Raw genomic sequence first — 15,051 nt, 5'->3', positions numbered from 1 at the left:
AAGTCAATGAATGTGTTCTAGTTTGGGTTATATATTGTGATTTATATGTATTTGGTATTAATTTATAACTATTTCAGTATTGTCTTAGAGGGAGGCTCGACGAGATAGTATGTTTGGGAAGATGATGTGATTTGTTTATTTTCGTGTGAATGAAGCAAGCGATGTGATGATTTAAGCATTGTCTCGTATGGAGGTTTGGTGTGAAATAAGTTTGACTTTACTTATTGATTACTTTTACAGAATCCATGGCAGATGTTCTCTCTTCTAACTCATCATTCTTATAGGCAGTTATTAGTTTATTTGGGAAGACGACGAGATAGTATGTTTGGAAGACGATGTGATTTGTTTATTTTGGCGTGAAATAATATGTTTATCAAGATGGTGTGAAATAAGTTTGACTTTACTTATTGATTACTTTTAAGGAATCCATGGCAGATGTTCTCTCTTCTAACTCATCATTCTTATAGGCAATTATTAGTTTATTTGGGAAGAAGATGAGACAGTATGTTTGGGAAGACGATGTGATTTGTTTATTTTCATGTGAATGAAGCAAACTTAAGCATTGTCTTGTATGGAGGTTTGGTGTGAAATAATATGTTTCTTTATGTGTGTTAAAGAGAAGACGAGGTCGTGAAATTTCATTGTTGTCTTTCATATAAGTTATTTCTAAAAATGAATTTTAAGTATAACAAAAACAAATGCTTTATAAAAAGGGAAACATAACGGAACAATAACAAATGTTATTCATATTTATATTTCAATGAATGAAAATTGTCAAAGTGTCTATATTATGATAAGTCAACCTATACCAAATATCATTAATAAATTTAAATTTGAAGTCTTATAAATGTTATATGAATCTAAAGAGAGAACAAATATATGTAATTATGAGAATAAGAAAGAAGAAATAATAACCTATAAGTTCTTAATTGAAAAATGTGATAAAACGAGAAAATCATTCAAGGTTGACAATGATGGAAGGAGTGAGTAGTATTGTAATGAAAAGGCTAGCTCCTATGTTGCTTAGAAGGGAGACCAAATCTTATGCTCGTGAGTTCCAGAATCGCAAGAAGATGATTGTGCTTCATTGTTCATTTGACCATGAAAAGTCAAAGAATATTATCATACCGAAAGGTAGTGGTATCTAAAATTGCAACCATAGTCCATTTAGGACAATCTTTGTCGATGTACATAATCAAATTTTTATTTCATTTGTTAAGGGAAAATCAATCGGGATTGAGATAGTCCAAATTATCCTTACTCTAGTTGTTGAACTAAAACTCAATGCAAATAAATTATCCATAGAACTTATGTCCATTAAGAAGGGTTTCCTTCACCTATTTGTCTCAAGTCCAGCAATATGTAGAAAATAAAACCAAAATGTATAAATCCTTCCCATTAAAATAAATTATATGTGAGGGAAGTAAGCTTTCAATAATTAGTTATTAGGGCATTCCGATGAGAAAATTTTATCGATGGTGAAAAACAAGAAAATAATCATAATTTGATTAGTTCAAGAAAATTTCATGTTTGTGTTCACAATTAGTAACACCTTCTCCATCTATAATAGCACTAACTCCAAGAGCACCTTGGTTTTTTCCTCTTACTTCAAATACTAATTGCTTTAACTCTTGCCATTCAAATTCTCTATGTCTTGGAGCTAAGAGATGGAGAAACATTATGGGTGAAGATATAGAACTAATAGAAGAGGCACATTGTGATTGTGTTTCTCCAAGTTTATAAGGATATTTGTGAGTCTCTTTAATTTCCCTTAGTTAACTCGTGTAATGTTGATCTAAGTTCTCACAACCTGAAGAGCGTATGCTTGTTTCAACTAGCCATTTGGTTGGATTTTAGTTTTTTATTTATAGGAGTTACAACTATTAAACTACGTAATGTAATAAGTGATGCATAAGTTGAACTTTACCATTCAACATCAATGGTTTAGCTATAGGGTTGCCCTTCATCAATGGTTCATAATTTTCTTAGTTTATGAGGCCACTCACTTAGGTTATCGAGTGAATTGACTAAAAGTTTATCAAGGTCTACACCACTTGTGTCATCCGATTCAGCTTATCATCCTTCCTTATGTGTGACTCAATTTATCTCCTATTCATTTACCTTTTCTTTATTTTCCATGATTTCCATTTGTCTTTCATTTTTGTTATTTTTTAGATTAGTGTTATTCTTGTTTTGTGTTGTGATTTCCAAGTGTTTTTTATTATTATTGTGTGTGTTGTGTTCCCTAGAACAATCAAAATTCAAGACCCTCTTAGGAGAACCATGTAGCAAATCATAGGAAAATTCTTCTCAAGTCCTTGGGCAAATTTTTTTTAATTATTATTCATGTTTCATCCTGAATTTGGGTTGGGGTTTTGCCTCTTATTATTGTCATTTGCTTTATATTGGTGCATGTAGGTGAATGAATGAGAATATTCCTTACTTGGAGATAAAAGAAAATTAATGTGTTAAAGAAAGACAAATATATAGAAGTTAGACAAATTGAAGATCATTAATAGAAAGCGAGTGAAGATATTTAATGTGTAAGTGATTTCCCCATATTATTGTTCGGTCAATATATCACCCTTGCACAAGCCTATGACCACTATAAGATGTCTTTAGGGGTGTCTTCACTTGTCAATTATTTTGTATATCTTACATGGGCTTTGTTGGGTCTCGATAGGCCGACCCAAATATCGAGTATATATTAGGTCTCCTTAACGCTAGATTCTAGTGTTGATTGTACCATTAGTTCTAATGTTAGTTTTTACATACACTGTTAGAACATTATGGTCCCCTCAACCTTTTGGGTAAGAAATTATTCAATTTTGGGGTGCATGACTACATCTCACAGTAAGTGTTGCTCTCAATAATTGAATTTTAGATCTTTTGGTCATTTCAGGAATCTAGTATGACATTACACTATCAGACTAACACATTATTAGTAACATTATGTTAGTTTGATTAAAATAATATATTTTTCAACATATTACATTTGCTCTATTCAACAAGATGCTTAGCATATAATAATTACATTTTTAATGAAATTAAAGCTAACAATTGTGATTAACTACACAAATACAAATAATATAAAGAAATCAAAGTAAAAGGAAAAAAAAATTAAAAGATGAAAATTCAATTAAATAATTAACTTAAGGAGCAAAATAACATTTTTTTGAAAAAATAAAACAACTTCACAAAAAAATGACAAGCATCATAAAAGAAGAGACAAACATCAATTTCCTTCAATAATCTTGGTTTTTCCCTCATCCAAAGTGTGTGGATTTGAAACAGAGAATAAAATATCTCTTCGTACTAAGAGATAATTATTTTATCCAGCCAGTAAAAGTATGATATGTGTATTAATTTCTTTAGTTTTAGAAATATTTTTGTAGAAAACAATTAAATATGACACATATCATGATTTTATTAGTTAGAGGATATAACTTATTTCGTATAGTAAAAGTACATTATTCACTTTAAATATTGTAAACATACCCCACACTTATAAAAATTGTATTGTATCATTTGGTCGGAATGAAAAACAAGAAACCTAAACCTAAACTTGTGCAGTATAACATATATGTCGATCATACAATCATATAAATATCAATCAATGATAACCTACTAGTTTATTGTCATTTTTATTTTGAAAATAATATAATATTTATCAAATATTGTTATGAAAAATCAAACACAACACCTCATTTCTTTGTGTCATTCAAAGGTGACCTATCTCATATACACATAATTTGGCTCATCAAATAATATAAATAAAAAATATTTTTTCACTTTAGTTTTTTCAACTCTGTTGACACTATGAATGATATGGCATCACTATACATTATTTTCTCTAATATAAGTGATGGAAAAAATATAAAATAAAAGGGAAATATGTAATGAATTAATCATTAACCCTTTTAGGATTAGTGCTCCTTCCAACAATCACTCCTAAAAATTAAACCTTTCATTTTTTGGTTGATCTACTGAAGCATTCCACTCTAGACGACTAATGTCTTGTTATTAGAAATGACAACGAGGCGGGTCGGGGGCGGGTTTGTATATATCTAAACCCAAAATTCAAAATCCGAATCCGAACCCAAACTCAACGGAGTTGAAAATAAAAATACCATCCCAAACCTGAAAAAAACTCGAAAATGATAAAGTATTAAGGAAAATATGATATTCTTTTCGTGTAATTTTTTTCTAACATTTCTATTTTCTCTTGTATTATTTCATTTCTTTTATGTTTGAAGATCCAATAATATGTAAAGTGAAATTATAAATTAAAAACAAAGGGCAAATGATAGAAATTTCAATTTTAAATTGAATCACCTTACTTTAAGGCGGGTCTTTGCTATACCAAATCCGAACCCAAAATTTAAACCCCGGTAAAATCCGAACCCAATCACATCAGATTTTCCCGTTAAATTCGGGTTCGGTTTGGGTGGGTACCCACATGTTCGGTTTTTATTGTCATCCTTACTTGTTATTAAATAACAATGTAATGAATGATATAACAAAATAAAATATTTTATGTTACACAGAGACAAATTATCTTCTCACAGTACTAATATTAAATTAGTACATGTGTTATATTTAATTATTTTTCTCAAAATATTTCTAAAGTTAAATAAAATAACATATCATATTTTTATTCGCCGAAAAATATCAGTTCTCAAAATATAAAACTATAAATGTTACACTGTTAATAGAAAGTGATAAAAAGAATGAAGCTACACAGCAGTTTCTAGAACACACCAAAGTTCGAAGAACCAGAATTCCGATGATGAAGACGAAAACGACGATGATTTGTAGAACAAGAATCTCAGCAACACTTTCTTCACTTTTGATTCTGATTTCAACTGTTTCCGCAAACCACGGCGTTTTCAGTGTCAAATACAAATACTCCGGCCAAGACCGTTCTCTCTCCGTCCTCAAAGCTCACGACTACCGCCGTCAGCTCTCTCTCCTCACCGGCGTCGACCTGCCGTTGGGCGGTAGCGGCCGCCCTGACTCCGTCGGGTAATTTCCTTATTTTGATTTTGGAATTGAATTTTTTTGACACTTGTAAGGGTATCCCTTCGCCCTTTAGGTAAGGACTAATCACTTCGGTTTGCGTGACTGTACCTCCCAACAAGTGTTGCTCATAGTATTCGAAACATCGGGTCATCCCGAGGATCTAGCATAACCAACACCTTATTGGTTTTTTGAAATTGAAGTTATTTTGATTGGGATTGAATGATTGTAGGCTTTATTATGCTAAGATTGGGATTGGAACACCTTCAAAGGATTACTATTTGCAAGTTGATACAGGGAGTGATCTTATGTGGGTTAATTGCATCCAGTGTAAAGAATGTCCTTCCAGAAGTAACCTTGGTGTATGTACCTCACACCTCCATTTTACTATTCTATTTATGCTTCTTTTTTTATTTTCCAGGGGTATAACAGTAATTCCTTCTCTGTTATTATTATTATTAGTAGTAGTATTAGTACTAGAGAAACAAAATATATGCACGATAATATAATACTTTTATAGATTGTTTGACCATTCATATTTAATGATCATTAACGACTCTTCAAAAAAGTAACAAAAATGAATATATGTTAGATGATACAGTGATTATCTATAAATATTTATATTGACAATGCATAAATATTACATTTTCTTATAAAGAGGATGAGGATGGGCTACTTGCCTTATAACCTGAAAGTCATATTTCAACTCCCGGAAACAACTGCATTTGTGTACCCACTCCAAATCCTACTATGTGGTGGGAGTATCGTGTATTGAGTCAACTTTTCTATTTTCTTTGAGTATCGGCACAATTGGTGGGAGTGTCATGCACTTAGTCATGTTTTTATTTTCTTATGAGTGTCGGCGCAATTATAAGTTGTTTCCCTCGTGACATCATGAGAATAACATTTTCGCTTGAGATGATACATATACCCTTCCCAGATTCCTTGTGTACTGGGCCACAATTTTTTTTTGTTATTTTCTTTCTAATAGTTTAATTGTAGAGCATTGCTATCACATGTATAGCCTCAAGATTGTTGTTGTTATTCATTTGAATTTCTTTTCTTTGGGGTATCAAAGATGGACCTTACACTCTATGACATAAAGGAATCCTCGTCTGGTAAATTTGTTCCATGTGATCAATCATTTTGCAAAGAGATAAACGGAGGTCTTCTGTCCGGATGCACTGGCAATATTTCCTGTCCATATCTGGAGATATATGGTGATGGGAGCTCCACTGCTGGGTACTTTGTAAAGGATATTCTACTATATGATCAAGTGTCTGGAGACCTTGAAACTTCTTTGGCTAATGGAAGTGTTATATTTGGGTGAGTTTTCTAATGAATTCATGGATATCTGTAACTGTTGATATGTTAATATTGTGAGTTTTCCATGTTCATGACAATTTCACATGAACATAGAAACATTTACTGACATGAATCTTCAGATGTATGTTTATTTTTATTAACTTATCTCGTTGCTTTAATTGCAATGACATAATTCCTCTTCTCTGGCTATTGGTGCATTAGCTTTTCAAAATTGTTCGTATGCTTTTTGTTTCACGGAAAAAAACATAGAAAATTGGTCTAAGTTCTCACTGTCAATTAAAGGTATTGACCAGCTACTGGTTTGAGAAAGTTTGAGAGTGTGCTGATAACATCGATATTGATAGGCCTGTGACCAACCCTCCTCTTGTTGTGTTCCACCCTGGACCTTATTGTGGATTCGACCAGCAAAGTGGTAAAATGTGGACTTTACTCAAGCTGAACATAGATTTAAGTTAAAATTGCTGAATGATTCACCAAATGGGGCAGTCACTGAATTTATCAGCAGAACCTATTTCCTTACTTACATCATCAAACGACAGTAGTTTCCTTCATTTTAGTCTTGTTAGATTTAATAAGTGCAAATAATTTCCTTTATTACATTTCATGGCTTAAGAATAATGGTTTAATTAATAAACAGAAACATATAACACCTTAACTAGGGCACACTCCAAGAAATACCGTTCTAATCCTTGAACATCTTGATGTGACTCTGGAAGTACTTATTTGTATTGTTTCCTGGTGATTCTTCTTGACTATGAATGTATGATAATTTAACTTTGTTTAGTGAAATATATTCAGCAGTTCTTATTTGTCCTTTTTGATATATAAAATGAGATTTTTGTTATTTTGTAGTTGTGGTGCTAGACAATCTGGAGACCTAAGCTCTTCAAATGAAGAAGCACTCGATGGAATACTTGGATTTGGAAAAGCTAATTCTTCAATGATTTCTCAACTTGCTTCTTCTGGCAAAGTTAAAAAGATGTTTGCTCATTGCTTAAATGGAGTAAATGGAGGTGGTATTTTTGCTATTGGGCATGTTGTGCAACCTAAAGTGAATGTGACTCCATTATTACCAGACCAGTATGCCCTTTGTTCTGTACACTTTATAATGAAATTAATTTTTCTTATACTGTTATCAATTACTCTTTCAGGGATATGTTCTTTTTAGTTTCTTATCATGATTTTCTTGGAGTTTTCACATTATATGTTCTGGAAATGTTGTAGTGATATGTACAATGCAAGAATAGTATTCACATAGCTTCTGTTGTTGAGTATCACATGTGAACAATTTTTAACTCACATTTAGGCTTGTAAGTTATTACCATTAATGGTTTATAGATACCTAGGACTATTATGTTAAGTCTTATAGAAGTCAGCCCTAACTTATGATTTGCAATTTTTTTATTTGTGCAAAAATGGAGAAAAACTGCTCTCTGAATGCTTGAAGTCTATCTGTGATGATATAATTTAAGATAAGCTCAGGTTAAAAAAGCAGATCATTAACAAAGCTTAAATTCCATCTGTTTGCAGTGGTTACATTCATTTTTTTCTAGAACTAACGTAGATCCCCCACATAATTCTATGTTACCAGAGAACCTTTAATGGACATACATTGTAATGTGTTTAAATCACTAAAGACTAAACCTTGTATTTTCTGTTGCTTTCACATTTCTTAATGCATCTATTCTTGGTTTTGTGATATTTCCTTTTTGTTAGTCTTTTCTTAGCACTTCATATGTGTCTCTTATCTTGCCTGTCCTTGTTTTGCTGCATCCCATGTTTTTAATCGTGAATTTTGCTAGAGTAATTAGTGGCATGATGTCTCAACATCTACACTTAAAGTGTAATTTCAACAGGTTAATGAGATCATTGTCTCAGTAGGATTAAAATTTTGGTTTAGAAGATCTTTGAAGGCACCATGTGTAAAACTCTATTTGGAGATTCCTATTGTTGACTACAAAATGAATATTGTGTTAGCTGAAGCAAGCAGTAGTGTAGGGTTTCCTGATAGTGCAAAATCAAGTGAAGTTTCATTGTTTCGGTGGTCTTTAATCTTGGTGCTCTTTCACCCATAAAAATCTACACTTCACTTTTTCCCCTTTATTCTAAATGAAAAACAAGATGTCTCTGTTAACTTTCATGCTTCCTATTTGCCAGATGTTGGTCAATTTCTTTATACATCAAAATTTTGCTTACTTCAAGACTTTGAGCCTCTTTTCTTCTGTTCAGATTTTGGTTTACGAAGATCAATGTTAAGATATATGACAATTAAAATTGTGTTTTAGGCCACATTACAGTGTCAATATGACTGCAGTTCAAGTTGGCCATACCTTTCTTAGTCTTCCAACAGATGCATCTGATCAAAAGGATATAAAAGGGACAATAATTGACAGTGGGACAACCTTGGCCTATCTTCCTGAAGGGATTTATGATCCACTAGTATACAAGGTATATAAGAGTCTGATTTATTGTAAATTTACATTATAATTGCATTTACAATTGCTTGAAATGGTTTTTCTTGGTAGATTATTTACCAGCAACCCAATCTAAAAGTTCAGACTCTGCATGATGAGTATACATGCTTTCAGTATAGTGGAAGGTACGACAAATAATATGCATTGGCTATTCTTAGTGCTGTATTGGATTATTGGTTTTGATGCTATAGCCTATAGCTGGGGGCTAGGCCTTTTGACAACCCTCTCTTAAAAACACATCTGAAAAGAAATATGTATGCATGATTATTGTACGTATGTAGTGTTTCACTGTTGCCATCCCACTCTTATATGTATGTTGTCTGATTATCGAGAGAGGAATTAAATGCGTAGCTAGAAACGGGGAGGCAAGCTTTAGAAAGTCATGACTTTTGTATAAGTTGAAGTAATACAGAGCATATGGAGTGCAAGTTTAACAGGAGGCAGATAAGGCTTTAAATATCTTGGGTCAATGGACATGATTTGTGATAGAGCATTATGGCTTCTCAATCTATCTAGCCAACCCCACCCAGTGGGACATGGCTTGTTTTTTGTTGTTATTGTGTTTCGCTGTTGGTTGAAATAATCATAGGTGATTATGATTTGGTAGTTAACTTCGGCACAAAGGCTTTTCGAAGAATTGTTTGCTGTATGGTTAGGTTTGGAAGGAAAGACTGGTTTTGACAGTGGTGGTACATGTTATTAGTAGTGCACCATCCCTTGGTGTTTTTGTAGGTCACTGCCATAAAACCTTCTTTGGCATAGCAGATGTTGTTAGTAGTGCACCACTCCTTGGTGTTTTTGTAGGTCACTACCATAAAGCCTCTCTGGCATAGCAGTTGAACATGCCATAGGTGTGGTATCTGTGGTGTGTGGTGTGTGGTGTGCACCACTTTGAAAATGGCAGGAAGGTGGGAGTTTGTCTTCTCTGTTATAAGGTAAAACAGCCCTTCATCAATATGCGGTAAAATAAAGCGGAAAAAACTGGAAGAAAACACATCAGAATTGACAAACTGTGTTCTTGTACTGAGATGGTATTAGAGTTTTGTCAGGCTTGAAACCTTCTTAGACTAGACTGAAATCACCATCAGGTTTACCATACCAGCTCCATGAATATCAACTCTAGACTTGCTTCATTCTGTCTTTCTCTCTGTTCTTCACTTTCTCCTCTATTTATCATTTACTCATCTGTTTTCCTTGTTTCTGTCACTCACTTCTTTGATTGTTTTATTTTATTTAAGGGCCTCTTTGGTGTCCGTTATAGGAAAAGGACAGATAGAATAAGTGTTAGAGAATAGCAGTCAGTAGAGTTAGTTGTGTTAGCAAGAGTAGTACTATCAGGTTATACGTGCTTGTACTGCAGGCTGGCTAGGCTTTCTACTGCAGTACAGTTAATAATTGAGTAACTGTACTGCATTGTACTGTCCAGGGTAGCTTACAACAAAGTCCTGACCATGCTGCCATTGGAAATTCTAGTGGTTATATTTCCAGTATGGAGCTATCAACTATGTAAGAAAATAAGTTGTTTTACATTCTTTTCTATGAGTGGAGATCCACTTATTCCAAGAGTAAGTTTTTTATACTTACTCTCCATCCTAGCCATCAATTCTATGGACATCTAATGGTTTAGATGTACTTACTAATTCAAACCATTGGATTTCCCTAAAATTGATGGCTAGGAAGTGGAGTAAGTGGATCCCTCCCCCTTTTCTATAGTAGCCAGACTTTAGCTTGAGAATGTAGTATATTTTTGCTATATATTGGTGCATTTGGTTGGAACACAGTTTCCACAATTTTGAGGATATCTCTTTAGATAAACAGCTGCTTTGGAATAAGATTACGCATTTTGGGAGAGCCAATTGATATGCTCGAATTCTCTTAAACCAGTTGATAGAACCACACCACAGAAGCTAGAGGGTTGTAGTTGGACAGCCCAGGGCCATATAAACCCTACACTGAAATCTCAGACTTTGATGTTTTTTGAACTTTCTTGAGCATGTTTCAATTTCTTGTTTGCCTCCCCTAGCATATCGTATGCTTTATTTCAGTATAAGCTCCATTCGAATGTGTAATGGCTATTTATTTTATTTTATTTTGCAGTGTTGATGACGGATTTCCAGTTGTCACTTTTTATTTTCAAAATGGACTCTCCTTGAAGGTTTATCCACATGATTATTTATTCCCCTCTGTAAGTATATCAGTGTTATGTTGTTACTGTTATTGTTGTCAGGGACTTATTAGGCTTCTGTGGGAATAGACTTTTCTGCTATATTGCTCATGCCTCATGTTTGTTATCCCGTTCTTAAAGTGTCCCATAAGCTTTCTGGTTGAAACTTCACTCCAATTAAAACTACTGATTTCCATTAAGATCTAGTCCATACAATTTTTAATTTTAAAGGTATTGGTCCCTCAGGGACCAAGTCCAAATTAATGAAACTATAGAGACCAAAATCATACAAATTAAACTACACTGATCATAATCCAAATCTGGTAAAAGTGAAGAGACTGATTATTGAGTTTATCCTAAAATAATTTAAGAAATTGGGGATGTTTCGTTTATGATGACTGATGAGCTTTGAAACAAAATTAGTGAAATCTCTCACTTTTCCCATATTTAAATTCTGATCAGTCCTGAATGACATCTATTTTATCTCCTCTTCTTTCCCATATTCACTCCATGCCAAAGGAGCAGAGTCTACAGTTTATGCTTCCTAGTCATTATTTTCTATATGGCAACAATTTTAACGTTCATAACACCGTACTTAAAAGAAAATTACTACTTTGCATTTCTGCAGGGAGATTTCTGGTGTATTGGTTGGCAAAACAGTGGGACACAATCCAGGGATAATAAGAATATGACATTATTGGGAGGTATTCTCTTCAAGTCCATCTTATCCGATACTAGGAATTACTACTTAATTGCTGGGAAATGCTTCCGATTTTTAGTATCTAGTGTACCCTTTTAACTTTTTGAGAACTTCTGTTATCCTTAGATGTAATTAGGTAAGGGTGGATTGCATGAACGTCTTTAGACATACTTCCAACTTGAGATCAGAACTGTCACATGATATGATTGTATTATTTGTTTGAGGGTTCATTTTTTTTTCACAATTCTGACCCATGCCCCTAAATTTGTACCGATCTAAATCTTGAATCCCGAGGCTTCCTTATTTAAAAAAACAAATGCAATATTCAAACTTGGCAAGAAAACACCCTTTTCACACTAGCAGAACTTTATAAGATATTAGAAATATATATTTTAAACAGATAGAACAATATATCAAAGAATGCTGCAGTCTTTGACGACTAAACTTTAAGTTTTTTTTTTTGCTGGCATTTTATAACTTTTTTAAAGCTTGATTTCTATGTGTTTTGTTTTTTAAAAAGGGAATTTCTGAATACACACAACATTTATGGTTTAGAATGAGATTACCGCAGCCATGCTAGAAGCAATCTGCCGTCCCACAATGTGTCATGTACCGTGATTGGTTGAAAAAATGTATTGAAGTTAAAAGTTTAATTATTAAATATTTTTCTGACCAATCGCAGCTTATGGCACATAGAGTGACATATTATGGGACAAAAAATGTGCTCCCAGACATGCCCATTATAAGAAAAGAGTGTGATTTTGTAACAGAATTTTGAGGTAAAATGTACTTTGGAACCCCATGACATCTGAATTATGAAATAAACAAGACTCACAATTTAACCACACATTATGGAATTTGCATGTAAATGATCCTGTAAGTTTCTTAAGCGGAAACATGAAAGAAATTGGATTGTTTTCTATATTAATTAATATGAATACCACTACAGTTGCTTTTCGAGTTTGTGACTACTTCCTCTATTGTAAAAACAGAGCCCAAATAGGATTTAGGCAGGAAGAGCATTGCCTCTTTTTGCTTTATTGTTTATTCTGGACTAAAATGTGATGGCTAGGAGATGTAGGCCTTATTGAAGTTGGGAATGTAGGTTCTGATCTGAGCACCTTGTGGTATCACAAACTTGCAATTTGCTGATGATATTGATCTCATTTCTTGAAGAGGATAGTGAAAGTTTGTGATATAATTATTAGTTTTTATATTTGTTAGGTAATATACGGCTGGAAAATCAGTATGTCAAAGAGTTGATTAGCTGGTTGCTATGTAGATGACCAGTTTCTCTACTTTTTTGCCACTTTGGCTGGATTTCAAGTTGTTAAGTGGTATTAGAAATTAGAGATAAGGAAGAATAGGATCTCTAATTTTGAGGTCTCTTTGGCCACACTAAATAGACCATATACTTATTTTGGAGACTCTGGGAGGAAATTCTCACAGCCCTGTTTTTGGACCTCACGATTAAGATCTTAAATTTTGGAAGTTGGATCTCTAGAAAGTTTGCTTTCCATGAAATTGTTCTGTAGCTTCACTTATATTTTCCGTTGTTGTTGTTGCAGATTTAGTGCTTTCAAATAAACTTGTCTTTTACGACCTTGAAAATCAGGTTATTGGATGGACAGACTACAACTGTGAGTTTCATCGTAGTTTTTATTTTTAATTTTTCTAATTTTTTTATTGATCATGCATAAATCATCATGTCTGCCCTGAAGCAAGTATTCTGTCTATTTAGTGTCCTAAATATCACTTTTATTACCAAATTTGGTTAGTTATGTGTTTCGCATGTTAAGGTAGTGTTCCTGTGTTCATGGTAGACAAGTTTGAACCATGTTCCAGAGTCAATCTTCCTTTAAATTGTGTTCTCTTCCTAATTTGGTTAAAGTGAATATTTAAAACAATATATGACCCCACCTAGTAGGATCAAAGGTTTGGTTGCTGTTGAATAGTTCTGTCATGAATATCTGAATCTCGATTTGATAACAAAGTGCAAGACTTGAAGCGTGAACAATACAGCGATCCTTCTTTCTGTTGTAAAGCTGGAGGTGGCAAAGATAAAACTTTATACCCCTTGGTCATAGAGGCTACGATGCCATGAACCAAAAAAAAAAAGGACAGCTCAGTGCGCAAGGTTTTCACTGAATGGGTCTTGGAGGTAAATATACACAGTCCTATCCTGGCAGGTGGAGAGATTGTTTCCATGATCTCTTGGTCACCGAACAAGAGCGTCACCATTGTGCCTTACCATCCATGAACCAACTCTAAGTTTTTAGGTTCATTTTGGAATTGAGTTTGAATGGTTATTACTACCTTTATCAAATCCTTGGGAGTTGTGACACTACGCACAAGAATGAATTTTGGTTCACCTTTCTATGTCTTTGTTTCATGAATGTTTGCAAAATTAACTTTGCTAGTTTGCTTGTTTAAATTTCCTCCAATTTTAGGTGCAAATTCTTGGCTTATCCGTAAATCTCCCACACACACACCTATATTATCCTTCATTCCTTTTCCTGCATGAGTTGTGTGATAGCAGAATCATTCCTAAATCACCTTCCTTCCACTCAGCTCCTCAACATCCTCCTTTTTGTCCCTTTACGCATTCCTCCAATCCCCCTGGATATCTTCCTCAGCTTGTGGCCGAATTTCTCTTTCGGGCTGTTTCCTCCAATCTTTTCTTTTGTAGACTTGGGTAAAGGGTTTATCAGCCCTTGATTATTGACATCAACCACTAAGAACTTATTCTATCTTCAGCTTGCTTACTTCAAATCAATTGTTGAATTAAAGATACTATATTAAAAGCTAATAAACATGTCTGTTTTTTTTAATTACTCTGTTTTTGCCCCTCTTATGGTTAGCATGTTATTAAATGTTTTGGGTGGAATTTTGAGCAAACTATAAGAAATCCAATATGAATGACTTGCACTTTTTCCCTTTTTTGCATATTTGTTCATCTAATAATCTCTACTGTGTTGTATCTCAGGTTCTTCAAGCATTAAAGTGAGGGATGAAAAGACAGGCACAGTTCATTTAGTAGGTTCCCACTATATTTCTTCAGCTACTACTACTTTAAACACCAAAAGGGTGTTAATTTTGATTTTAATTGCACTACTTCACAAGTTGCTTTATTGAAATATGCATAAACTACTAGACATACAAAGTCAACATTATGATTAAAGGAATTGAAAATAGGAAGAAAATAGAAAATTGTCATGGAAGAAAATAACTCCTTTGGGAACTTCCCCTATTTGTAAATGCGATTTTAAGAAAGGATGACGATCCATTTACTCCAGGACTAAGTTAAAAAAACCTACCCCACAACTTCGTCATCCATTCTATAAAAATCTAATGGTTTATGTGATTTG

The 15,051-nt window shown here is 33.5% G+C and overlaps 1 protein-coding gene across 1 annotated transcript; it reads left to right on the top strand.

The window, feature by feature from the left end:
• On the top strand, positions 4,707 to 14,920 carry LOC109356628 (aspartic proteinase-like protein 2). Its single transcript, XM_019600038.1, has 10 exons — positions 4,707 to 5,025; positions 5,252 to 5,381; positions 6,098 to 6,345; positions 7,198 to 7,425; positions 8,631 to 8,793; positions 8,871 to 8,944; positions 10,917 to 11,004; positions 11,612 to 11,687; positions 13,252 to 13,323; positions 14,670 to 14,920. The coding sequence occupies exons 1-10, from the start codon at positions 4,787 to 4,789 to the stop codon at positions 14,816 to 14,818; spliced, it is 1,467 nt and encodes a 488-aa protein (XP_019455583.1). The 5' UTR covers positions 4,707 to 4,786; the 3' UTR covers positions 14,819 to 14,920.

Source organism: Lupinus angustifolius, chromosome LG09 (genome assembly GCF_001865875.1).
Source record: "Lupinus angustifolius cultivar Tanjil chromosome LG09, LupAngTanjil_v1.0, whole genome shotgun sequence".
NCBI lineage: Eukaryota > Viridiplantae > Streptophyta > Magnoliopsida > Fabales > Fabaceae > Lupinus > Lupinus angustifolius.
This window is presented reverse-complemented; position numbering and strand designations above follow the sequence as displayed.